Raw genomic sequence first — 27186 nt, forward strand, 5'->3', positions numbered from 1 at the left:
AAATGCTAAAGTTCTCACACTGGAGAAAGAACGAAAAAAAATAAACGGCGGCCAACTCAGGCGACCCATAGACCGACAAAGGTAAACCAATTTCACTTTCATTCATTGGCCGCAGAAAAATGTGATAAAAAACAGAATACAATCATGCATCCGCAGTGTGTGTAATAATAATAACAGTGAATATCATTAGAAATCGATAACACCATCTAATGAGAATTGATAAGCCCTGCAGCTGATAAGATGTGGAAAAAAATCACTTCGCTCAAAGTCCTGGCGGAACTTTATTAAATTGTTACATTAGTCTATAGAACGCAATAAAATTAAACGGTCACTTTCACAACAAGCGGTAATATAAATGTAGCAAAAGGAAATTTGAAATAATTCCTGAAAAAAAAGAGAAAAAAATTAAAATTAAAGCAAATAATTCCCATATATTTTTTCGTTAAATAAACCAAATGCCTGTGAAAAATCTTAATTTTATAAAATATTTTTATTGGAAAAACCCTTAAAAAAGGATTTGAACGATATTATTGCATACAAAGTCCAAAAAGTGGTAAAAGACTAAGCAAAGTCTACAAGAACAACAACAACTCACTGTTAAGCTTGCCAACGCATAAAATGCTTTCAAAGCATTTTATCTTATGTGCCGTGTGTTTCCATATTTTGGGTAGTTTCAACAGTTCCTCGTCATTGGATTTAATCAAATCGCCAACAAAAGTGGAAATTTTAAAAAATGTAGTCAAATTAACGGATACCCTACTTGAAGTTTCGTAAGTATAGCTATGGTCCTGCAAGAATTTAATGTGAAATTACTCTTATTGTAGAGAAATTTTGTTTGATTTTTCTACAAAAAAAAAAAAAAAAATAAATAAAAATAAAAAAAAAATAAAATAAATAAATAAAAAATAAATAATAATAATAAATAAATAATTATAATAAATAAAAAATATAATAAATAAACGAAGTTTGGAAGTAAGATCAACAAATTTAAAAATGGGCAATTTTCCTTGCCGCTGCTGGAAAGAGCGGTGAGTCATATGGAACCCTTTATCTCTCAACAAACTCTCTCACCCACAAACTAACAATTGCCGAAAGGAAAATTGCCTAATTTGAATTTATTGCTCATTAGGGTCGAATCGACCTAGGAAGAATAAAGTGAAACAGTAATCGAAACAGAAGAGGACAGACGCACGATGGTTCAGAAATGGATTTTCCTGGCCAAAAATCAAAATTTTGTTTTGTCAAAGATATTTAATTGCTATATGCGATTCGATAGTAAACATATTGAAACTAAGGGAACCAACAAATTAGGTCAACATATTTGAATGTGTGGGCGTGGGGTGTCCCTAAAGACGAACATTTTCCCCATTTTTGCAAATATCTGGATAAAGAAGTAGCTATTTCTCGGAAACTATAACAGATGTTGTGTTCATTGTTTTTTTGTAAGTGAGACAGGATTGTGGCCTATTAAATTACCGTAGCAACATGAGCTACATATGTATATTACTTTTCCTCAGGTACTAAATTTTATGAAATTCCAAATTTAGTGGACTAGAACTTTTGTGGAACAATATAGAACAATGTTCTGTTTTCACAGAAAGATGCCCGAGAGTCTCCTCCTCGCCCATATATACTTTTGTACACGTCCCGTTCGGTCCGTTTAACACTTTTTTAAATTTATTGAAATTACTGCTCTGTTCCAGAACCTGCAAGAGGCTACTATTTTTTACTACGATAACATTTTTTCCTTTATGTTATCGGAAAAAATAGTTAAAATTAGTAGATTCTTGCAGTACTGGAACAGACCCTACATGTGTAGAAATGTGTGTTTTTCCATACCGTTTCCAATACGAATTACAGCTTTTTCACACAAATGGACATTTTTTATGTATATGAGTTTTTATACGAGTTATATGTATAAGCTTTATGAAAACCCAAGGAGTATTTTTTTTTAATTTTTGAAAAAATTTAAACTTTTTGGAAAAGTTTTTTAAAAATTTTTTTTTTTTGAAAACCTGTTTTTCGATTTTTTTAATTTTTTGGTATTTTTATAGTATATTTATTGGTGTTTGGCCATCTTTAATATATAGGACGATATAAAAAACACAATGGGCTATTTTAGAAGTTAAACTAAATTTTGAAAAAATATTAGGAGATCCAAAGTTTGGACCAAATTGGTTGCCCCATTCAAGTGATATCTATCCTAGCATTTTAGTGAAATTTTTTAAATATTGGGGAGAATTACCGGAAGTTGTGGACCGGTATTGCCCCATGAAACTAAGTTTGGATATAATATGACGAAGACCAAATTTTGGACCAAATCGGTTGAACAGATTGAGAGTTATCGTACTCTCCGACCGCCACATATGGTGACATAGGGGTTTTTTACACCTTTCGCGCTGTTTTCCCAAGAAATATGGACTTGCCCCTGAAAAACTTTTACCGTCGTAATGGAGGTAGCGAATGCAAATCGCTTCAACAAAAATCAAAGTGATTCGAGCGCAGGTCTTAAATTGAACTTATCTAAAATTTTGTGTGAGAGGTACCAGAAGGAGTAGACAAATGTAGTCCATATTCGAACCTAATCTATATGAAAGGATGTGCAAAGTATGGATTACATCGGTCACACCCAAGAGTCACACTCAAGAGTTACCGTACGAACAATTTTTCCGAACATTTTTGAACTTCTGTGGGGGAGGTACCTGAAGGAGTGGACCGATATGGCTTATCTTCGAACTTAAACTATGTTTGGACAAAATATTACTAAGGTTAAATTTTGGACCGAATTGGCAGATCCGTTCGAGAGTTATCTTGCGCTCCAACCACCTCACACGGTGTCATAGGGTTTTTTGCAACTTTCAGGCTATTTTCTTAGGAAGTGTGGACTTGCCCCTGATGAAACTTGTACCGTCGTATGGGGAGCAGTGAATACAAGTTGCTAAAACAAAATCAAAGCGAACTTATCCGAAATTTTGTGTGGGAGGTACCCGAAGGAGTGGACCTATTGAGTCCATATTGGAACCTCATATAAGTCTGGTAGAAATTTCACGATGTGCAAAGTATGGACCAAATCGGTTAATTAATTCAAGAGATATCGTGCGCACAAACTTTCCGAACATTTTCGAACTTTTGTGGGGGAGGTACCGGAAGGAGTGGACCGATGTAGCTCATCTTCGAACTTAAACTATGTTTGGGCAAAATATTACGAAAGCCGAAATTTGAACCGAATCGGTTCATCCGTTCGAGAGTTATCGTGCGCTCCAGCCAGCAGGACAGACAGACGGACGGACATGGCTAGATTGACTCCAAATTGTCTGAAACACATTTCGTCCAAACATACTTGGGGTCTAAAATCATTATTTCGATGAGGCACATTTTCATCGTATCAAAGTGTATATGGTAATATTCAAAAATGTTTTACAATCGTTGAAGTTGAGGTTCACCATTTAATAAGTAGCGAACTGTCAATATATTTTATACAATATGAATATATTTATATTAATTGAAGTGTTTTAGCCGGGGTCGCATAAAATGAAACATAACAAATAATTTATGTGGAAGCTGTGTTGGTGGTAATATTAAAAAATGGGTAAAAATGTGTTGAAGTTTACAAGTTTTTTTGTGTTCTTTCTTGATTTCTGGTCAAACCACGGAAAATTCACACCTGAGCTCAAAGAAAGAATTGAAGAATACACCTTGGGCAACATGGTTCTAATGTATGACTTTTTGATATATATGTACACTGCATCCCCCTATAATCGATGCTGACATTTTGAAGTTTTGAAATCTGGGCATTTTGAATATTTCTTATAATTGGAGGGCGCAACCAGATAATTACCCAAACTATTTATTGGATTGTAGAACTCGTGATTCCACGTCGGATGATGTATATCTCATGAGTGTGCTTCATACAGCTCCTTAGTAATAGGAGTCCAAATTCGAAATTTTGGTGCGTACATTTTCTTTAAAAACCTATTTTTATACCCTACACCACTATGTGGGGAGGGTATTATAAGTTGGTTTTGGCCAAAAAGTTTGTAACGCATCGAAATAATGGTCGTAGACCCATACTTATATATATCAAAATGAATGTCTCGACGAGCTGAGTCGATCTGGCTATGTGTGTCCGTCCGTCAGTCCGTCCGTCCGTCCGTCTGTCCGTCTGTCCGTCTGTCCATCTAAACCTTGTAATCACGCTACAGGTCGCAATTTTGATCGGATCGTCACCAAATTTTGGGTGTTGATGAGGGTCCCGGAGGGGAAGAAGCCTATTGATTTTGGTGATGCTCGGATAATATTTAGGGCTCGGAATGGGCAAAAAACTTTTTTGGAGAAAAAGTCAACGTTTTTTTCCATAGCGAATATCTGCGCATCTACAATGGGTATATCAAAAGCAAAACCTGCTATAGAAAGTAGAAAATATCACCTTTCTAACGACGTAAAGTAGGTTTTCGTAGGTGATCAAACAACGAAGATATCACAATTGTCGCAAATAGAACCCAACTTTTAAATTTTGCGATTTTAATCATAATGACAAATATCACAGCTTTGGCTGGGGAGCTTCCAAAAGCAAAGCCAAACTTTGAAAGTATAATATCCCAGTTTTACAATGTTGCAAAGTAGGTTGGCGTAGGTGGCCAAATAATGGAGATATAGCAATAGTCGGTAATACATCCCATTTTTCATTTTTTCCCGAAATCGCTCTACAGGTCGCAATTTTGATCGGATCGTTTTTGGGTGTTAATGAGGGTTCCGGAGGGAAAAAAGCCTATTAATTTTGGTGATGCTCGGATAATATTTAGCGCTCGGAATGGGCAAAAAACTTATTTGGAGAAAAAGTCAATGTTTTTTTCCAATGCGAGTATCTGCGCATCTACAACGGGTATATCAAAAGCAAAACCTGCTAAGGAAAGTAGAAAATATCACCTTTCTAACGACGTAAAGTAGGTTTTCGTAGATGGTCAAACAACGAAAATATCACAATAGTCGCATATACAACCCAACTTTTCAATTTTGCGATTTTAATCATAATGACGAATATCACAGAATTTGATGGGGACTTTCCAAAAGCCAAGCCTGAGTATGAAAGTAGAAAATCCCATCTTTACAATGATGCAAAGTAGGTTGGCGTAGGTGGCCAAATAACGGAGGCATAGCAACCGTCGGTAATGCATCCCATTTTCCGATTTTTTTGTAATCACGCTACAGGTTGCAATTTTGATCGGATCGTCACGAAATTTTGGAAGTTAATGGGTGACCCACAGAGGAAAAAGCCTACTGAGTTTGATGATGGCCGGATAATATTAAGGGTCGGAATGGGCAATAACCTATTTGGAGAAAAGGTCAACGTTGTATTTCAAAGTCAATGTCTCTGTTTCTTTAAGAGGTATATCAAAAGCAAATCATGGCACGGAAAGTAGAAAATATCACCTCTACAACGAGTAAAGTATGTTGTCGTAGGTGGTCAAACAACAGAGATATCGCAATAGTCGGTAATACTTTCCATTTTCCGATTTTTTTGTAATCACGCTACATGTCGCAATTTTGATCGGATCGCCACGAATTTTTTGGGAGTTGATGTGTGTCCCACAGGCGAAGAAGATTATTAAGTTTAGTGATGGTCGGATAATATTCAGGAGTCGAAATAAGCAAAAAGCTTATGTGGAGGAAAGTCAAAGTTTTTTCTTATCTCCGATTCTGGTAGGGGTATTCCAAAAGGAAAGCCCGTCAATGGAAGAAGAAAAGATCTCCTTTATATTGATGCAAAGTATGTTGGCGTAAGTGGGCAAACAACCGAGATATCCCAAAAGTCAGTAATATATTCAATTTTTCCATTTTTGTAATCACGCTACAGGTTGGAATTTTGATCGGATAGTCACGAATTTTTTGGGGGTTGATGGTGGCATCACAGAAGAAAAAGCCTATTGATTGTGGTGATAGTCGGATAATATTTAGGGGTCGGAATGGGGAAAAACGTATGTGGAGTCAAATTCAAAGTTTTATTCTTTGTGAATACATCGGCTTCTAGTAGGGGTATTCCAACGGTAAAGCCTGTTAATGGAAGAATAAAATATAACCTTTACATTGGAGTAATGTAGGTAGGTGGCCAAACAAGGGAAATACCACAATAGTGGGTAATGCATCCAATTCTTCTTTTTTTGCAATTGCGTTACAGGTCGCAATTTTGATCGGATGGTCACGAAATTTTGGTTGCTTATGGGGGTCTCAGAGAGAAAAAGGGAATATTATGATTGGTGGTAGTCGGACTATATTCCCTAAATGAAATGTTTACCAGTGAAAAGCTTATGCAGAGGGGTAGTGGTGTAGGGTATCACATGGTCGGCCCAGTCCCGACTATAGCCTTTGCTCACTTGTTTAACTTCAAAATTTACAACTGTGACTCAGGTACCTTTGAACCCCGCGTGATTTTAGTTTTTTTACGCGCCGGATCTAATGAACCCTTCCGCTTTCAAATCCATCCATAAAACGGCGGATATAGATACCTTGAAAGTAGTAAATTCTGCAAAATTATATTTTGATGATTCCGCGCATTGAACCGCGATTTTCTTTGGTTATTTTTACATAAATGGAATCCTTTATACGCGATTATATTATTTTCCAAAACCTTGTGGCATAAATTACCGAGATTCTGGAGTAATATTCGTATTTCGTATAACATAGAATTTGGTAGCACATCCGCGGTTCTTGACGAATTTGTTTAAAATTTGTTATAATGACGTATTTTTTATAGGCGGTAACTGAAATCGGATGCGCCTTATAATCTTATGTACATCGCGCAATTTTTACCCACATAAAGGTTTTTTGAACAGTAAGATCCAGCTGACGGCACACTTTGGCCGCTAAATGAAAAGTGGAAAAATCGCTACATATTGATAGAGATGCACTCGCTGTATCTGAAAATCGCATGCGCCTTAACTGATTTTAACGAATTCGCGAATTATACATTTTTTAACCTTTATGTTTTTTCTTTGGTTGTAATTTCAATATTACTTTCTATTTCATAATCCTATTGTTTATCAAAGTAAGCAAATACACTTTTGGGTTTGTCATCGCATTTACCCTGAAAGAGGTTTCAGCGATGTCCGTCAGTCCTTGCATCGAAATTTAGCGAAATAGTAGAATAACTCCCAAAAATATTTTTCTATTTTTCGTATTAAACAAATAATATTCCAACAATATGTTTTCGTCTTTTGTTGTTGTTGTAATATGGCAGTTATAAGGCCTATCGTTAAAATGTTGGTCTCATATTCTTCTACGCGTTGTCTAGAATCTGTACGTATTTTTAATTTATTTTTCTCGAGTTTTATTTGGACTCTAAATTAGAATAAATTAAATTTACTAAAAGTGTTTTTCAGTATTTCTTGATTTTCCGCGAAAATAGAAATACATTTAGTAAATATTTAGGCATCTACGGATAGATATTAAATGCTGTTAACGCTTTTTATATACATTTTCTTATTACAGCAAAAATGGAATTTTTAAGTATTTGTTCTTTATAAGGGAATAAAACCCCCCATAACTTTGGAGCGCAGCATCCAATTTTGTGAACGCGAACAGATTTGAAACCACGACTTTTTTCTTAATCTATGTTCCAAAAATTACGGATGTGCTCGCGAAAATTTTTTATACCCTCAGCATTTATGCTAACGAGGGTATATGGGAAATGTTGCCAATTATTTCATATTCCATTTCCAAAAAATTTAATTTTTTCTTTTCGCGCTACATTAACGATTTTTGGTACATAGGTTAAGAAAAAATTCCCCAGTACAAATCCGCTCGCGAGCAAATTGTTGGTTGTTGCGGACAAATGTTATCGCGGTTTTACTTCTGCTTTTAAGAAAAAAATATTATAAAACCGCTAATTATTTTATTGAGCACAATTATCACTAAAAACTTATCACGAAGTGACGTCATTAAGTAGATTGCGTAATATTTGTAAAATGTTACTCAGCAGTCGAGGAATTTACAAAAAATGGACAAAATTTTAAATGTAATCCGAATTTTTTGAAAATATAGATCCATTTACCCGTCAAAAATTACAAAAAGTAACAGTTTTAAAGAAAGACTTCACGGGGAATCATATGAGACCAAACTTATAATCATCGGGATAGTAGTGAGGATATTATAGCCAAAATAAGCACATATTTGTATTACAAAAAACAAATTTTGGTTTGGAATAATATTTTTCACATGCATTCTAGAGTTGAAAATATTGGAAAAATTCTATAGGAGTACTTCTTTTATTTTTCTTGAAACTCCCAAGAAAATGGGCGGATTTTGCTTTATCTACATTCACATAGAAGGTTTACCATTGAGGAAAGTAATCGGGTTGTTGAAATAAATCATTAGACTTCTTAAACAGAAATAGAGTTCAAATAAACCGCTTTAACTTACATGCATTATTAAAATATGTGTAAATCGCGTAATTATCAAAATCGTTTTGTCCGCATGTGATTTTCATGTACAGCAAGACCATATCTTTTAATTTGTATATATTTTTCGAAATATAATTTGGACGCTAAGATGTAGCATCGGCTGCAAAAGAAATTTGAAATTTACCATATACACTTTCATACGGGCAAAATGTGCCTCATCGAAATAATGGTTTTAGACCCCAAGTATGTTTGGACGAAATGTGTTTCAGACAATTTGGAGTCGATTGAGCAATGTTCGTCCGTCTGTCTGTCTGGTTGGAGCGCACGATAACTCTCGAACGGATCAACCGATTCGGTCCAAAATTTGGCTTTCGTAATATTTTGTCCAAACTTAGTTTAAGTTCGAAGATGGGTTATATCGGTCCACTCCTTCCGGTACCTCCCCCACAAAAGTTCGAAAATGTTCGGAAAATTTGTACGTACGATAACTCTTGACTTCCTTCAAGACCGATTTGGTCCATACCTTGCAAATCGTGAAATGTCTACCAGACTTAGATGAGGTTCCAATATGGACTCAATTGGGCGACGCCTTCGGGTACCTCCCACAAAAAAATTTCGGATAAGTTCAGTTTAGGAGCTGCTCTCGAATCGCTTTGATTTTTGTTTTAGCAACTTGTATTCACTGCCCCCCATACGACGGTACAAGGTTCATCAGGCGCAAGTCCATACTTCCTGAGAAAATAGCCTGAAAGTTGCACAAAACCCCTATGACACCGTGTGAGGTGGTTGGAGCGCAATATAACTCTAGAACGGATCTGCCGATTGGGTCCAAAATGTGGCCTTAGTAATATTTTGTCCAAACATAGTTTAAGTTCGAAGATAAGGTAAAAGTTTCTTCAGGGGCAAGTCCACACTTCATGAACAAACATCCCGAAGGCTGTAAAAACCCCCTATGGCACCATATGTAGTGGCTGGAGATCCACTTCCATAATGGTCAATGTCGATCCATTCTTTGAAGTATCTCCTCCGCAAAACGTTTCCTCTTTAATCCTTATCAACATTTTTGTCGGTTTATACGCCGAAAATTTTTAAAACCCATACATACATACGTTTTTTGGGAAAAATTGTTTTATTATACACAGGCTGGGGTATATCTCTGTCGGCCAAGCCGACTGATATTTTTTACTTGTTTAACATTTCTTCCAATGGAATTGCTAAAGAAATTTGAAATTTACCATATACACTTTCATACGGGCAAAATGTGCCTCATCGAAATAATGGTTTTAGACCGCAAGTATGTTTGGACGTATGTTTCAGACAATTTGGAGTCGATTGAGCAATGTCCGTCCGTCTGTCTGTCTGTCTGTCTGGTTGGAGCGCACGATAACTCTCGAACGGATCAATCGATTCGATCCAAGATTTGGCTTTTGTAATATTTTGTCCAACCTTAGTTTCAGTTCGAAGATGGGTTATATCGGTCCACTCCTTCCGGTACCTCCCCCACAAAAGTTCGAAAATGTTCAGAAAATTTATACGTACGATAACTCTTGAAGGGAGTAACCGATTTGGTCTATATTTTGAAAATCGTGAAATGTCTATCAGACTTAGATGAGTTTCCAATATGGACTCAATCGGTCTACTCCTTCGGGTACCTCCCACACAAAATTTGGGATAAGTTCAGTTTAGGACATGCTCTCGAATAGCTTTGATTTTTGTTTTAGCAACTTGTATTCACTGCCCGCTATACGACGGTACAAGTTTCGTCAGGGGCAAGGCCGCACTTCCTGAGAAAATAGCCCCAAAGTTGCAAAAAGACCCTATGACACCGTGTGAGGTGGTTGGAGCGCAAGATAACTCTCGAACGGATTTGCCGATTCGGTCCAAAATTTGACCTTAGTAATATTTTGTCCAAACATAGTTTAAGTGCGAAGATAAGCCATATCGGTCCTCTCCTTCAGGTACCTCCCCCACAAAAGTTCAAAAATGTTCGGAAAAATTGTTCGTACGGTAACTCTTGAAGGGAGTGGCCGAATTGGTCCATACTTTACACATCCTAATATATCTACCAGATATAGATCTGGTTTAAATATGGACTATATTTGTCCACTCCATCCGGTACCTTCGGATAAGTTCACTTTAAGACCTGCAATCGAATCACATTGATTTTTTTCAGGGGCTAGTCGATTCTTCTTGAGCAAACAGCCCGAAGGGTGTAAAAACCCCCTATGGCACCGTATGTAGTGGCTGGAGATCCACTTCAATAATGGTCAATGTCGATCTATTCCTTTAAATAACTCCTCCGCAAAACTTTTGATTTTTAATCCTAATCAACATTTTTGTCGGTTCATACATCCAAAATTTTTAAAACCCCCTAAATACATACGTTTTTTTGGGAAAAAATTATTTCAATATACACAGCTGAGGGTATATCTCTGTCAGCAAAGCTGACTGATAATTTTTTAATTGTTATGTAAATATTTAAGGACAGCACGCATTTCTAATTTTTCCATTGTAAAACAAGTAAAAAAGTATCAGACGGCTTTGCCGACAGAGATATACCCTCAGCCTGTGGATTGAAATACTTTTTTTTTCAAAAAAAAAAAAACTTATGTATTTGGGGATTTTCAAAATTTTGGCCGTATGCACCGACAAAAGTATGGATAGGATTAAAGCTCAAAAATTTGCGGGGATATCGATAGATAGGGCTTTTTTATCGCACTAGCCTGCGAAAAACAAAATATAGCTATATTCGGTAATATATTCGGTTCGAGCCCTCTAGCCACTACATATGATGCCATAGGGATTTTTTACAACTTTCGGGCTGTTTTCTCAAGAAGTATGGACTTGCCCATGAAAAAATTTGTACTGCCGTAATTGAGGCAGCGAATGCAAGTTGCTTCAACAAAAATCAAAGTGATTCGAGAGCAGGTCTTAAAGTGAATTTATCCAAAATTTTGTGTGGGAGGTACCTAAAAGAGCGGACAAATATAGCTCATATTCGAACCTGACCTATATCTGCTACATATTTTAGGATGTGTAAAGTATGGTCCAATTCGGCCACTCTCTTCAAGAGTTATCGTAGTCACAATTTTTCCGAACATTTTTGAACTTTTGTGGAGGAGGTACCTGAAGGAGTGGACAGATATGGCTTATCTTCGAACTTAAACTAAGTTTGCACAAAATATTACCAGGCCCAAATTTTGGACCGAAACGGCAGATCCGTTCGAGAGTTATCTTGCTTCCACCAATAAACATGGTGTCATAGGGTTTGTTTTTCAACTTTGAGGCTATTTTTTCAGGAAGTATGGACTTGCCCCTGAGGAAACTTGTACCTTCGAATAGGGGACAGTGAATACAAGATGGTACAACAAAAACCAAGGCGATTCGAGAGCAGGTCCTAAACTGAACTTTTCCGAAATTTTGTGTGGGAGGTACTCAAAGAAGTTTACCGATTGAGTCATTGTTGGAACCTCATCTAAGTCTGGTAGAAATTTCATAATGTGCAAAGTATGGACCAAATCGGTTACTCCCTTCAAGGGTTATAGTACGCACAAATTTTCCGAACATTTTCGAACTTTTGTGGGGGAGGTACCGGAAGGAGTGGACCGATATAATCCATATTTGAACTTGAACTAAGTTTGGACAAAATATTACGAAAGCCAAATTTTGGACCGAATCGGCAGATCCGTTCGAGAGTTATCTTGCGCTCCAACCACTAACAAGGTGTCATAGGGTTTTTTGTAACTTTCAGGCCGATTTTCTCAGGAAGTGTGGACTTGCCCCTGACGAAACTTGTACCGTCGTATAGCGGGCAGTGAATACAAGTTGCTAAAACAAAAATCAAAGCGATTCGAGAGCAGGTCCTAAACTAACCTTATCCCAAATTTTGTGTGGGAGGTACCCGAAGGAGTGGACCGATTGAGTCCATATTGGAACCTCATCCAAGTTTGGTAGAAATTACACGATGTGCAAAGTATGGACCAAATCGGTTATTCCCTACAAGAGTTATCGTGCGCACAAGTTTTGCGACAATTTTTGAACATTTGTGGGGGAGGTACCTGAAGGAGTGGACCTATATGGCCCATCTTCGAACTTAAATCGAATCTGGACAAAATATTTCGATACCCAAAATTTGAACCGAAGCGATTGATCCGTTCGAGAGTTATCGTGCGCACCAGCCAGCCAGACAGACAGACGAACAGACTGACAGACAGACAGACAGACGGACGGACATTGCTAGATCTACTCAAAATTGTCTGAAACGGATATCGTACAAACATACTTGGGGTCTAAAACCATTATTTCGATGAGGCACATTTTTGGTCGTATCAAAGTGTAAATACCCTCTTTAGCCTAAAGGCTGAGGGTATAAAAATTGCGGATGCGTCTTTTTTGAACACCTGTTTCTATACGAAGGAGTTGCCAGATCGAAACAAAATTTAACATGTGTTCATAACAGAGATGGAAGTTTCCAAAACACTTAACTTTTTTCTGTTTATACCGCGCTTTTTCTGCTAGGCTAAGAAGTATCCGAACTGCCCTCGTAGAAGCTTGAAGCTTTTAGCCTCATTATCACACCAAAATGGCTGAAATTTAGTTTTTAGTCTGCGTTGGGGGTCTGAATCTTTCCAGCAGAAATTTGTCGGTATATGTCCACGTCTTCATAAAGTCCCCATAGAGCGGCACCTAAATATCCCGCCGAAATGGATGACATTTAGTATTTAGTCTTCGTTGGGGGTATGCAACTTTCCACCAGACATTTTTCGGTATGAGTCTACGTCTTCATATAGCTCCCATAGCACGGTATCTCCCGATTTTGGGTGTTTGATCTCAATATACAACTAAAATGGCTTAAATTTGGTATTTAGACTTTGTTGAGGGAATACAATTTTTCATTTGAAATTTGTCGGTGTAGGTAGGCCAACGCCTTAATATAGCCCCCATAGAACGATAACTCCCGTTTTTGGCATATTGTAGGTTGTGGCCACAATATCACACCGAAATGGATGAAATTTGGTATTTGTATTTGGTATTTAGTCTTCGTTGGAGGTATAAAACTTTACACCTGAAATTTGTCGGTATAGGTCCACGTCTTCATGTAGACCCCATAGAACGCTACCTCCCGATTTTTGGTATTTTAAAGGTTGTGACCTCAATATACCACTGAAATGGCTAAAATTTGGCATTTAGACTTCATTGGAGGAATAAAACATTCCATCTGAAATTTGTCTATAGCCCCCATAGACGGTACCTCCCGATTTTCGGTATGTATTTTGAGGATTGTGACCTCAATATCCCACAGGCTTACATTTGGTATTTAGTCTTCGGTGGAGGTATACAACTTTACACCTGAAATTTGTCGAGTTTTCATTCATGTTTTTCAAAATATTCAATCAAATGTGAAAAATATTAGTTTTTTAAATTGCAATAATATATAGACATTTCTTTATTTTGTTTACATTTACCGATGACACAAACATTACAAACAAAAATAAATTTCTATGTAGTTGTTGTAGTATTTACTTCAACTTGTTCGTTCTACCATGAACGAAAAAAAAATTATAAATTTGCATGTGAACCTATCTTTATTGTGGGCACTGTATATTTTCTTTGTTGTATAAAACATGCATATGCATGTGTGTATCTGTATGTACAACCGAAATGGAACATGTTAATATTGTATTTCTTATACCCATGTTTGACTGTATGTAACTAATCCACATGACCTAAAAATATAACGGTAACTATGAGAATATTAACAAACCTCATTTCCTGCCTTCTTCACATGTGTCCATGTGGGAGCCAATATGTCTGTTATATCTAATCCCGGGCAAATAAACGATAACTGAATAGACATTTTATTGGCGGGATTATTGTCAACACAATAGTAGTAGTTTTTTTACTATGTTGCATGTCATAAAATTCAGACTAATTACATGGAAAAAACGGAAATAAAAAGAATCAGTCGGCTAAATGCCCTCAGCCCATCACTGTAAGAAAAACCACAGGTGAACCTAAAAGTTCTATGACAATCCCATGGCGGCGGATTGACACGGAGAAATCTTCGACCAGGAGCCATCACTTCAACTATTTATGTTTTTGTGAGAGCGGCAAATTATTTAGTCCGTGCCGGGATATATTGCCAGTATGGATCTGTTCCGTTTGCCAGATCCACAACCACCATATGTCAACTTCGGTGAAATGTAGTGGAGGTAGAGAATGGGTGGAATGCAAAAGCTACTCAGGACTTGGTCGCCTCCAGGGCTGCTGCGATTTTAGTTATGTTGCTGCTTGCTGTGTCAGAGCATCTCCCAGCGTGTCTCCAAGTTCGTCGTGGTTTTAGGAATAAGAGACACACCTGCTGTCTCTCCAACAAGTACAAACGCAGCATCAAACACCCCGAGTTGTTGATCAGCTCAGCCTCAAATGCATAATTCCCACAATTTACTTGCAATGGTCTCAACAGCAAAGTCAGCGAAATAGTCGAATTATGAGTCGAAAAAACATCATGGTCGCCGCGATCCAGATAACAAAGCTCATCGTCACCTGCTTACAACGTTGCGATGGTTACAACGTTTTGCGGAAGGATCGCACAAAAAGCTGAGGAGGAGGACTTGACTTACTAATACACCAGTCTGTACAGACCCATCTTGCTTGAGCTTGACACTACTGGTCCATACCTGGAATGTATGTGGTAGAAGTAAAGTGTGGTACTGGCGAGGTAGAGCTGCTTAATGTGTGCATACCGCCGATGAATTGCTGTGACCTGCGTTATATGGCCAATATTAGTTCACTATTGGAGGGCAATAACGTTTGGTGCTAGGGGACTTTAATACCCATCATGAGGTTTGGCATTCTGTCCTACCTAATGACCAGGGGGGTACAGTGCTGGCCGAGCTATTTGATAACTGCACGTTTTGCACTGTGAATGATGACGCTCCTACGAGGATAAGAGGAGATTGCCACAGTTCTGATAAATGACTTATCCTGGTAACCCGTCATTTCCCCTACCTCAGACCATCTTCCGATCATCGTCTCCGAAAACAGACCGACCGATTTCATAACCTCTAAACTCCGTACTTTCCTGAACCATAGGAAAGCTATTTGACAAGGGTTCATAGATTTTACCAATCACCGCTTCAGAGAGCTGTCCATTACCTTGGGTTGCTGGGAGAACTTTCCGGGATATACACACTGCAGCAGCCGCTCGCTACATACCTGCGGGTCGAATACCCGAAATAAAACCAAATGTCAGCAGTGGCGACGGGGCTAGCAAATGAGAGTGATGAGCTTCGTCGTGCGAACCCTGAAGACCCGAGAGGTAGAGAGCTTACTCTTGAAGTCAACAGGCTAGTAGGCGAACATAAGCGGAAAAAGTGGCTAGACCACTTGAAGCACGGTAACATTGGTACAGGATTAAGTAAATTGTGAGCAATGGTTAAAGCACTCTCGAATTCGGGAAAGAGGGATGACAGAACGGCGGTTACTTTCAACGGCGTGACAGTAACTGACCCCAAGAGGTGCTCGTGTTATTTTAACCGGCAGTTTATAGAGCATCCCGGGAGTGATAGGGTAAAGCTGATGAGGTAGGTTAGGTTTAAGGATGCGCAGCCATCCAGTAGAACAGGTAAATGCTCCACTCATCCTATGTAGGCTATTGCTGAAGATTTAAAGATGACGGAGATGTGTTGTTGATAATTTAAAAATGATAGAGATGAGAGAGTGTTGATGTAGTTTTATGAGATGAGGATGATAGGGTAGAGGTGATGAGATGATGGTGAGTGTAGGAGATGTTATATTGATGGTGCAGCACAGATAGGATGGAGATTGAGATTGATTCCAAAGTATAGATGAGAATGTTCTGGAAGTGCGAAAAGAGTCTGATTGTTATTGGTTTTTAAGGACCTTAGCCAAGTCATGATATATGTTTGGCAAAGTTGAGTAGGACGATGGGATCTATGTTAGACAGGAAGGTCAGAGTGTCTATCTCATATCTACCTAGTGTTCGATATCTCCTTGTTTGCAACAAGGGGCACCTACAAAACAGATTTTCGACAGTCTCTATCTCATCCGCATCTTCACATAGTCTGCAGTAGTCAATGCCACTGTCGTCCAATTTTGAAGTTAGAGATCTCACTCTTCAGTGACCTGTTATTTTCATTCCTAACTTTTCAATTGAGAGGAGGGAAGCCGTTCTTCGACGAGAAACCACAGGCCAGATTGCCTTGGATACCCTACAACCAGGTTCGAATAGCCATCTTTGATGTGCTCTCTCGTTGAAGATCTCCCGAAATTTGCCGAGGTAGTGGCACATCGGTGGCCGAACGGTTTCATCAACTGATAAGTCGATAGACCTGGAGCCACCTTGAGCCAGTTCATCTGCTACCTCGTTTCCCATAATGTTGCTGTGACTCGGAATCCAACATAGCTTTACGATATGGTGTATATCCTGCAGAGCTCTCCTGCAATCAAGAATAGCTCTTGAATTTATGGTCCATAACTTGAGAGCCTTGAGGGCCGCTTGACTATCGATATATATAGTCACCGGTTCTGTAAGGCTGCCTTCAAGCCCTTTCACCAATTCAGCTGCTTTCCTGATAACAAGAATCTCCGCCTGGAAAACACTACAGTTATCGTCGAGCGTTAATGAGTTTTTAATTAGTGGATTCTCGCAGTAGACGCCAGCGCCAGTATCTTCTTCTATCTTGGACCCGTCTGTGTAAATTGCCAGACCGTCCAGAGGAGATATGCACTCAGCCCATGCGTCTCTGCTTGGGAAGATAACGGTTAAGGAGTCAAACTTGAATGAGGTAGGCAAATAATCGCTTACGCTACCATTGTCACCTAACTCGAATCGACTATCCATTAGTTTTAGGACATTCGAGTGTCCAAAGTGTGAACCACGCCAACACCCTGACTCCCGGAGTCTAAAAGCAGTTCTCGCCGCCTGAAACTGGATTAGGATATCCAAAGGTTGGAGATCCAGGATGACATTTAAAGCATCTTGAGGAGTGCTTTGCGTTTCTTAGTGAATAGTAAAAGCTCTGTTTTTTCCGGGTTTACTCCCAGACCGTTGTTTTGGGCCCAGTTTGCAAGTTGTACTAAAACTCTTTGCATGAGCTCAGACAGGGTTGACCGGAATTTGTCATTTATCAGCACAACCACATCATCAGCATAGGCAACCACTTTGATCTTCAGCCAGTCGAAGCACACAAGAATTTCATTTATTACCAGAAGCCATAGCAGGGGTGAGAGAATTCCTCCCTGCGGAGTGCCTATGTTAACAGATTTCCTCACGAAACTCTCTCCTATGTATGGGTTGATGATTCTACTTTTCAGCATCTCATCAATCCATTCCACAAGGATGGAGGAAATACCTGTGTTCCTGAGAGCATTGTGGATCGATTCAAGCTTCACGTTATTGAAACCCCCCCCCATATCACGGAAGGCGGACAGCGTGAAGCCTGAATTTCCATATGCTTCTCAACATACCCGACCACCTCACGCAGGGCCGTCTCCACTGATTTGCCTTTAGTGTAGGCATGTTGTGATTTGCTGATGTTATTGAGGTTTAATTGTGTTCTAAATTCAAGATCCAGTAAGCTGATAAGGTAACACCACAATTTCCGATGGGCACGTCATCCGAAACGCAAAATCATCCAATGCGCTGCGCCCACACGGACATCCACAAACATTAAAATAGGACATTGAAATTTTGGGAATATGCGTCTTTTGTTTGCAGGCAGGGCAAATTCCGTGATGGGCTATATCGGTCCACGTTTTGGTATAGCCCCTATATAACGGTACCTTCCGATTTTCGGTATTTTTATTATTTTCGCTACAATATTTAGCCGAACTTGCTGTAAATTGACATTTGAGGTTCTCTGTGGTCACGAAAGTTCTCCACCATAAATCATCCACATAGGTACATCTTTTTATATAGTCCCCATTAACGGTATCTCCCGATTTTCGGTATTTTGAGGATTTTAGCTAAAATATTAAACCGAACTAGCTGTAAATTGACATTAGAGGTTCGCAGTGGTCACGAAATTTCTCCACCAAAAATCGTCAACATAGGTCCATGTTTTGGTATAACCCCCATATAACGGTACCTCCCGATTTTCTGTATTTTGAGGATTTTAGCTACAATTTTTAGCGGAACTAGCTGCAATTTTTCATTTGATGTTCCTAATGGTCACGAAAGTTCTTCACCAAAAATCATCAACAAAGGTCCATTTTTATACCCTCAGCCTTTAGGCTATGAAGGGTATATACACTTTCATACGGGCAAAATGTGCCTCATCGAAATAATGGTTTTAGACCCCAAGTATGTTTGGACGAAATGTGTTTCAGACAATTTGGAGTCGATTGAGCAATGTCCGTCCGTCTGTCTGTCTGTCTGGCTGGCTGGAGCGCACGATAACTCTCGAAGGGATGAACCGATTCGGTTCAAATTTTGGCTTTCGTAATATTTTGTCCAAACTTAGTTTAAGTTCGAAGATGAGCTATATCGGTCCACTCCTTCCGGTACCTACCCCACAAAAGTTCGAAAATGTTCGGAAAATTTGTACGCACGATAACTCTTGAAGGGTGTAACCGATTTGGTCCATACTTTGCCCATCGTGGAGCGTGTACCAGACTTAGATCAGGTTTTAATATGGACTCAATCGGTCCACTCCGTCGAGTACCTCCCACACAAAATTTTGGAAAAGTTCAGTTTAGGAACATCTCTCGAATCGCTTTGATTTTTGCTTTAGCAACTTGTATTCACTGCCCTCCATACGACGGTATAAGTTTCATCAGGGGCAAGTCCATACTTCCTGAGAAAATAGCCTGAAAGTTGCAAAAAACCCCTATGACACCGTGTGAGGAGGTTGGAGGGCAAAAGAACTCTCGAACAGGTCTGCCGATTCGGTCCAAAGTTTGGCCATAGTAATATTTTGTCCAAACATAGTTTAAGTTCGAAGATAAACCATATCGGTCCACTCCTTCAGGTACCTCCCCCACAAAAGTTCAAAAATGTTCGGAAAAATTGTTCGTACGGTAACTATTGAAGGGAGTGGCCGAATTGGTCCATACTTTACACATCCTAATATATCTACCAGATATAGATCAGGTTCAAATATGGACTATATTTGTCCACTCCATCCGGTACCTCCCACTCAAAATTTCGGATACAAGTTCACTTTAAGACCTGCTTTCGAATCACTTTGATTTTTGTTGAAGCAACTTGCATTCGCTGCCTCAATTGCGATGGTAAAAGTTGTTTCAGGGGCAAGTTCATACTTCTTGAGCAAACATCCCTGAAGTTCTAAAAAACCCCTATGGTACCATATATAGTGGCTGGAGATCCATTCTTTTTAGTATCTCCTCCGCAAAACTTTTGATATTAAATCCTAATCAACATTTTTGTCAGTTCAAACGCCCAAAATTCTTAAAACTCCCTAAATACATGCGTTTTTGGAAATAAATTGTTTCAATATACACAGGCTGAGGGTATATCTCTGTCGGCAAAGCCGACTGATACTTTTTTACTTGTTTGGTATAGCCCCCATATAACAGTACCTTCCGATTTTCGGTATTTTGGGGACTTTAGCTACAAATTTTAACCGAACTAGATGTAATTTGACATTTGAGGTTCTCAGTGGTCACGAAACTTCTTCACCAAAAAATCGTCAACATAGATCTATGTTTTCGTATAGCCCCCATCTGATACTACCTCCCGATTTTCAGTATTTTCATGATTTTACTTAAAATGTTAAACCGAACTAGCTGTAATTTGACATTTGAAGTTCTCAGTGATCACGAAACCGAAAAATCATCCACATAGGTCCATTTTTTCATATAGTCCCTATATAACGGTACCTCCCGATTTTCGGTATTTTGAGGATTTTAGCTAAAATATTAAACCGAACTAGCTGTAATTTGGCATGTGGTGTTCTCAGTGGTCACGCAACTTCTCCACCAAAAATCGTCAACATAGTCCATGGTTTGGTATAGCCCCCATATTACGGTACCTCCCGACTTTCGGAATTTTTATGAGTTTCGCTAAAATATTTAGCCGAACTTGCTGTAATTGGACATTTGAGGTTCTCAGTGGTAACGAAACTTCTTCACTAGAAATCGTCAACATAGGTCTATGATTTGGTATTGGCCTCCATATGACGCCACCTCCCGATTTTCGGTATTTTAAGGATTTTAGCTAAACTATTAAACCGAAATAGCTTTAATTCGACATTTGAGGTTCTCAGTGGTCACGAAAGTTCTCCACTAAAAATCGTCAACATAGGTCCACGTTTTGGTATAGTCCCCATATAGCGGTACCTTCCGATTTTCGGTAGTTTGATGATTTTAGCTAAAATGTTTAACCGAACTACCTGTAATTTGATATTTGAGGTTTTCAGTGGTCACGAAACTTCTTCACGAAAAATCATCCACATAGGTCCATCTTTTGATATAGCCCCCATATAAAGGTACTTCCCGATTTTCGCTATTTTGAGGATTTTAGCTAAAATGTTAAACCGAACTAGCTGTAATTTCACATTTGAGGTTCTCAGTGGTCACGATAGTTCTCCAACAAAAATCATCCACATAGGTCCATTTTTTCATATAGTCCCCATATAACGGTACCTTTCGATTTTCGGTATTTTGAGGATTTAAGCTAAAATATTAAACCGAACTAGCTGTAATTTGACATTTGAGGTTCTCAGTGGTCACGATAGTTCTCCAACAAAAATCGTCAACATAGGTCCACGTTTTGGTATATCCCCCATATAGCGGTACCTTCCGATTTTCGGTATTTTGATGATTTTAGCTACAATGTTTAACCGAACTAGCTGTAATTTGACATTTGAGGTTATCAGTGGTCACGAAACTTCTCCACCAAAAATCGTCAACATAGGTCTATGTTTTCGTATAGCCCCCATATGAAGCTACATCCGGATTTTCGTTATTTTGAGGGTCTTAGCGACATTGGTTGACGGAAGTACCCGTAATTTGACATTTTAGATTTCCTGCAATTACAAAACTTTTCCACCAAAAATTGTCAAGATAGGTCCACTCTTTGATATAGCCCCCATATAAAGGTACCACCTGCTTGAACACATTTTTATACCCTCAGCATTTATGCTAACGAGGGTATATACACTTTGATACGGGCAAAATGTGCCTCATCGAAATAATGGTTTTAGACCCCAAGTATGTTTGGACGAAATGTGTTTCAGACAATTTGGAGTCGATTGAGCAATGTCCGTCCGTCTGTCTGTCTGGCTGGCTGGAGCGCACGATAACTCTCCAACGGATAAACCGATTCGGATTAAATTTTGGCTTTCGTAATATTTTACCAAAACTTAGTTTAAGTTAAAAGATAGGCTATATCGGTCCACTCCTTCCGGTACCTCCCTCACAAAAGTTCGAAAATGTTCGGAAAATTTGTGCGCACGATAACTCTTAAAGCCAGTAACCGATTTGGTCCATACTTTGCCCATGGTGAAATGTGTACCAGACTTAAATCAGGTTTCAATATGGACTCAATCCGTCCACTTCTTCGGGTAGCTCCCACACAAAATTTCGGAAAAGTTCAGTTTAGGGCCATCTTTCGAATCGCTTTGATTTTTGTTTTAGCAACTTGTATTCACTGCCCTCCATACGATAGTACAAGTTTCATCAGGGGCAAGTCTATACTTCCTGAGAAAATAGCCTGAAAGTTGCAAAAAACCCCTACGACACCGTGTGAGGTGGTTGGGGCGCAAGATAACTCTCGAACGGATCTCCCGATTCGGTCCAAAATTTGGCCTTAGTAATATTTTGTCCAAACATAGTTTAAGTTTGAAGATAAGCCATATCGGTCCACTCCTTCAGGTACCCCCCCACAAAAGTTCAAAAATATTCGGAAAAATTGTTCGTACGGTAACTCTTGAATGGAGTGGCCGAATTGGTCTATACTTTACACATCCTAACATATCTACCTGATATAGGCAAGTCCATACTTCTTGAGCGAACAGCCCGAAGAGTGTAAAAACCCCCTATGGCACCATATGTTGTGGCTGGAGGTCCACTTCCATAACGGTCAATGTCGATCAATTCCTTTCAGTATCTCCTCTGCAAAACTTTTGATCTTTAATCCTAATCAACATTTTTGTCGGTTCAAACGCCCTAAATACATACGTATTTTGGGACAAATCGTTTCAATATACACAGGCTGAGGGTATATCTCTGTCGGCAAAGCCGACTGATACTTTTTTACTTGTTTGGATTAGATTATGAATGGGGTATAATAGTGCTTTTGGAGTATCCGTGATCGAAAAATGTTTGCACCTATGGACAGGAAAGGAAACAAATTATTCAATTTTTGTTAAAAATATTTTATGTTGGAGGGTATAAAAAATTCGGCCCGGCCGAACTTAACGAATTTTTTCTTGTTTAATGTAACAACATTGGCTTATTCGTTCATTTTTTTCAGGCCCTTCCTTAACATCACCATTTCGGGGGTGCCGCCAAATTGTGTGCAAATGGCCTGTAAATTTGTTTGCTTCAATGGACGTTCATCGGAAATTGATCGTGACATTGATGTGGTGGCCAAGAAAAATGTAAGTTTTTATTTTCGTGAAATAATGTTTCTATTCTATTCCATTCCATAACATATCTTCTTCGACTCTTTTTCTTTCTTTCCACAGAATTACACCTGTAATCGCATTGAGGAGCTGCGTTTATATAGCTACGACTTCCCTGATAATCAATTGTATAATGGTTTTCTGGGTTCGTATGGTGATAAAGTGGAGGCTCTCTATGTGGCCTCTTCAAATATTACGGATGTGACCGCGGGCACCTTCGCCAATGGGGTGTTTCAAAAAATCTATTTTGAAGATTTAAAATTGAAGGAGTTACGAAAAGATTTCTTCGAAGGTATAGGCAGTGAATTCCAATTGCTCTCCATCATACAAAAAGAAGATCCCCTGAAAGTAGTGCATGGGGACTTTTTGGACTATGTTAAATATCAAATCCAACATCTGACCATGCAAGTTGGCTTGAACTGTGTGCGGAATTTAACAGGCAGTGAAAATTTGCTCAATAAGTTGAATTATGTTGACTTTAGTTACAACAATTTTGGAAGTTATTTTACCGATACGGTTTTTAGCCGTTTGTCCATGGTGGAACACATCGACTTGTCTCACTCCAATTTGGAATATTTGCCAGCCTATGTCTTTGCAGATGTTGTTGGCACTTTGGAGTATTTGGATTTGTCCTATAATAAACTAAAGACCATAACGAGAACAATTTTCGCCTGGCATGATATCCCTAGGGAATTGAAAATCTATGCCAATGACAATGAATGGGATTGTTCGTGCGGATTGCAGGAGGAAATGAAGGAGATTTTTGTTTATCAAACTACCAAATTGGTGTGTTCCACACCGGAATATTATGAGAACTGGTCATTGTTCGATGATCGCATATGTGAGGCGTATCACATCGAAACGGGTACCACAAAGATGGTGGGAGGAGAGATAAGCTATACCACGGAAGCTGTTGGGAAAGAAGAACGGGAGGAGGAGCAGGAAAGGGGTGATGATCATACCGTTAAAAGACCCAGTGGCCAAACAACAACCCCGGAAACCGTATCCTCGTGGATGCCAGATCTAATACAGCAGGTGCCCAATACACCCATTAATACTGATTTAGTTGAGCTAAAATGCTGGTCTGATAAACCCAAGCAGGATTACACAAAACAGCAACTAAAAGTTCCAATGGTGGAGTTCAACTTACGACCAAGGGAACATTTAAGTGTGGAGGTGATTATAGAGAGAATTGACAACAAGTCCCCCAACTCCTTGTCCGACTCAGATTCATCCTCGGACAGTTTAACAGATTCCTCATCATCTTCCTCTTCCTCCTCCTCTTCGTCTTCACTAGAAGCCTCCAACAAAACCATTGGCCTTATTTGGTTTAGCAAGGCCACAACCCAGTACACCAAAATGGAAATCAATTACAATGAATATGGCCTGGGCTGTTATCATTCGATATCCACCACGAACACGGTCACACAATTGGTACCTAATGTGGCCTACACCTTTTGTCTGATACTAAAAGATCAATTGACCACATCACCGTTTAATTGCAAGTCCATACATGTCAGCAGCAACCTTTCGATACAGAGCAGTGCCTGGTTGACGAGGGACATGAAAGTGACCGGCTTATCTTTGGTTATCTTTGGCATTGTCATGTTTTCATTTGCCGGAATATTGATGATTTATTTGCTGCTCAAACGTAAGCCAATACTTTTGAAGGGTAGCAAAAGGGTTACCACCATCAGCTCGCACAGTGATGAGATTGTCGTAATGCCCAGGGCAAAATCGATAAAAGTTATGAAAGAAAGGGAAAATGAATTGGCCACAAAAAAGAGGTAAGTTCAGAAATGGGAAAGTATTAGAGTTGAGATGAATGGTTGTTGGGAGTGAAAAGTGAGAGGCAAACAGCCTCATAGGGTTGTCAACTGTAGAGTAGGTGGCCTATGGGGTCGTCTACTCTAGCATAGATGGATCATTAGGTCGTCTAGTGTAGAGTAGACGGCCCATTGGGTCGTCTAGTGTAGAGTAGACGGCCCACTGGGTCGTCTAGTGTAGAGTAGATGGTCCATAGGGTCCTCTACTGTAGCGTAGATGACACACAGGGTCGTCTGCTGTAGAGAAGATGGCCTGTAGGGTGTCTACTGTAGAGTAGATGGTCCATAGGGTCGTCTACTATAGAGTAGACGGGCCATACGGTCGCCTACTGTAGATTAGACGGCCCATAGTGTCGTCTGTTGTAGCGTAGATGACCCATAAGGTCCTCTACTGTAGCGTAGACGACCCACAGGGTCGTCTACTGTGAAGCACATGGTCTGTAGGGTGTCTACTGTAGAGTAGATGGTTCATAGGGTCGTCTAATGTAGAGTACATGGTCCATAGGGTCGCCTACTGTAGAGTACATGGTCCATAGGGTCGTCTACTGTAGAGTAGATGGCCCATAGGGTCCTCTACTGTAGCGAAGATGACACACAGGGTCGTCTGCTGTAGAGAAAATGGTCCATTGGGTCATCTACTCTAGAGTAGATGGCACATTGGGTCGTCTACTGTAGAGTAGATGGCCCATTGGGTCGTCTACTGTAGAGTAGATGGCCCATTGGGTCGTCTACTGTAGAGTAGATGGCCCATTGGGTCGTCTACTGTAGAGTAGATGGCCCATTGGGCCGGAAGTGTCGTCTGCTGTAGAGTAGATGGCCCATTGGGTCGTCTAGTGTAGAGTAGACGGCCCATTGGGTCGTCTAGTGTAGAGTAGACGGCCCATTGGGTCGTCTAGTGTAGAGTAGATGGCCCTTTGGGTCGTCTAGTGTAGAGTAAATGACCCATAGGATCCTCTACTGTAGCGTAGATGACACACAGGGTCGTCTACTGTAGAGTAGATGACCTGTAGGGAGTCTACTGTAGAGTAGATGGCCCATTGTGTCATCTACTGTAGAGTAGATGGCCCAATGGGTCGTCTGCTGTAGAATAGATGGCCCAATGGGTCGTATACTGTAGAATAGATGGCCCAAAACGCTTCTCGAACTACCAGTTCATTTCTTGGCCAAGCAATAAATATTCTTAAATCAAAAATAATCACTAAACTAAAACCTCTCTCTCTTTCTCTCCTTCCAGCTCCAAGCCAATTGTTGAAAAGCGACGCAAATCCACCGAAAGTGTCGCCAGTTATCAAAGTTATATGAACACGAATCTTTATGAAGTTATACCGGCCTATACACAAATTACCGCATCACCAACCCAAAGTCATAGCTTCGACAGTAGTAACACGATGTCTTCCTCAGTGTCTTCGACAATAACTTTGCTCAATAACAGCGCCCTGGATTTTACCCAGCAGCATGAGCCACCAAATTCACCACGTCCTGAATCGAAAGACACCTTTGATTTGGAATCGTGTTATCTTACACCACTGAACAGCACCGTTTCTAGTTCGGCCGATTTGGTAAATTATGCCGAAATACCATATCGTTCGAAACGCATCTCCAATGATCCTCTGCCAGCTGTACCAAAAGATCAACGGCCCTTCGAGGAGAGTGCCAATCGTGATTTAGGTGTCATTTATATGCTGGACAGTCAGGTGTGATGCTGTCGCATCAGCTACGATGTTGCGGAGAAAGAGAGAGGGAGAAATTGTAATATTTTATTCTTATTTTTCTATTGTAACTTTTATGTTTGTAAGAGTATTTTGGGAAAGGAATAAAAAGTCTTTGACAAGGAATCTTAAATGGTACTTCTTTCGACTTAACGGATTTTTAATGTATTTTCGAACTTTTAGAGTTGGTGGTTGAGGTAGCCCATCAAAAAATTTACCAATGAAATAACGTTTCGCATGCCATTACGTTAATATCTTGAGTCCTTATGTTTGCGTCTAGCTGGTGGAACCTCCTTGAAACCCTGATAGTTAGGATGACTCGGCTGATTGCAAGCCAGCAGCAACTGTCTAGTCATCAACACATTATGTTGGCTGACTGAAGATTAACCCAAGGATTCTTGGATTATGAGCAGTGGAGATACGCCTATCAGCAACGAAAATATTGTTACGGACGTGTAGACGTTGTTTTATTTCCCGTTACGATTTGTATCAAATAAAATTGGAGTTCTTTAGATTACGATTGTACAATGCTTTATTGACTTTACTTCAATTATTCGTATCATACTTTACTTAACTACGCACACAGCTGGACTCTACTAAGTACACAGCTTTACTTTACCTAGGTTACCCTTTACTTTACATA

At 39.4% G+C, this 27186-nt stretch overlaps 1 protein-coding gene across 2 annotated transcripts; it reads left to right on the top strand.

Annotated features, from left to right (window-relative positions):
- LOC141405833 (uncharacterized) lies at positions 1 to 26681 on the top strand. 2 transcript variants are annotated; one of them, XM_073990577.1, is made up of 5 exons: positions 105 to 346; positions 515 to 770; positions 22858 to 22984; positions 23072 to 24795; positions 26069 to 26681. In XM_073990577.1, exons 2-5 carry the CDS (start codon positions 619 to 621, stop codon positions 26532 to 26534), a joined length of 2469 nt encoding a protein of 822 aa, XP_073846678.1. In that variant the 5' UTR covers positions 105 to 346; positions 515 to 618; the 3' UTR covers positions 26535 to 26681. The 2 variants fall into 2 exon arrangements, with proteins under 2 accessions (XP_073846677.1, XP_073846678.1); XM_073990576.1 differs by having other exon boundaries at positions 1 to 770.
- The last annotated feature ends 505 nt before the right edge of the window (positions 26682 to 27186 follow it).

Source organism: Musca autumnalis, unplaced genomic scaffold (assembly GCF_047663935.1).
Source record: "Musca autumnalis isolate F117 unplaced genomic scaffold, ASM4766393v1 scaffold_5, whole genome shotgun sequence".
Lineage (NCBI taxonomy): Eukaryota > Metazoa > Arthropoda > Insecta > Diptera > Muscidae > Musca > Musca autumnalis.

What these genes read in the sequence shown, in the direction of transcription:
- LOC141405833 (XM_073990576.1), top strand. Translation starts at nt 619, where the DNA reads ATGCTTTCAAAGCATTTTATCTTATGTGCCGTGTGTTTCCATATTTTG. An exon ending in GATACCCTACTTGAAGTTTC is followed by an intron (nt 771 to 22,857) that starts GTAAGTATAGCT and finishes CATTTTTTTCAG; the next exon opens with GCCCTTCCTTAACATCACCA. An exon ending in GAATTGGCCACAAAAAAGAG is followed by an intron (nt 24,796 to 26,068) that starts GTAAGTTCAGAA and finishes CTCTCCTTCCAG; the next exon opens with CTCCAAGCCAATTGTTGAAA.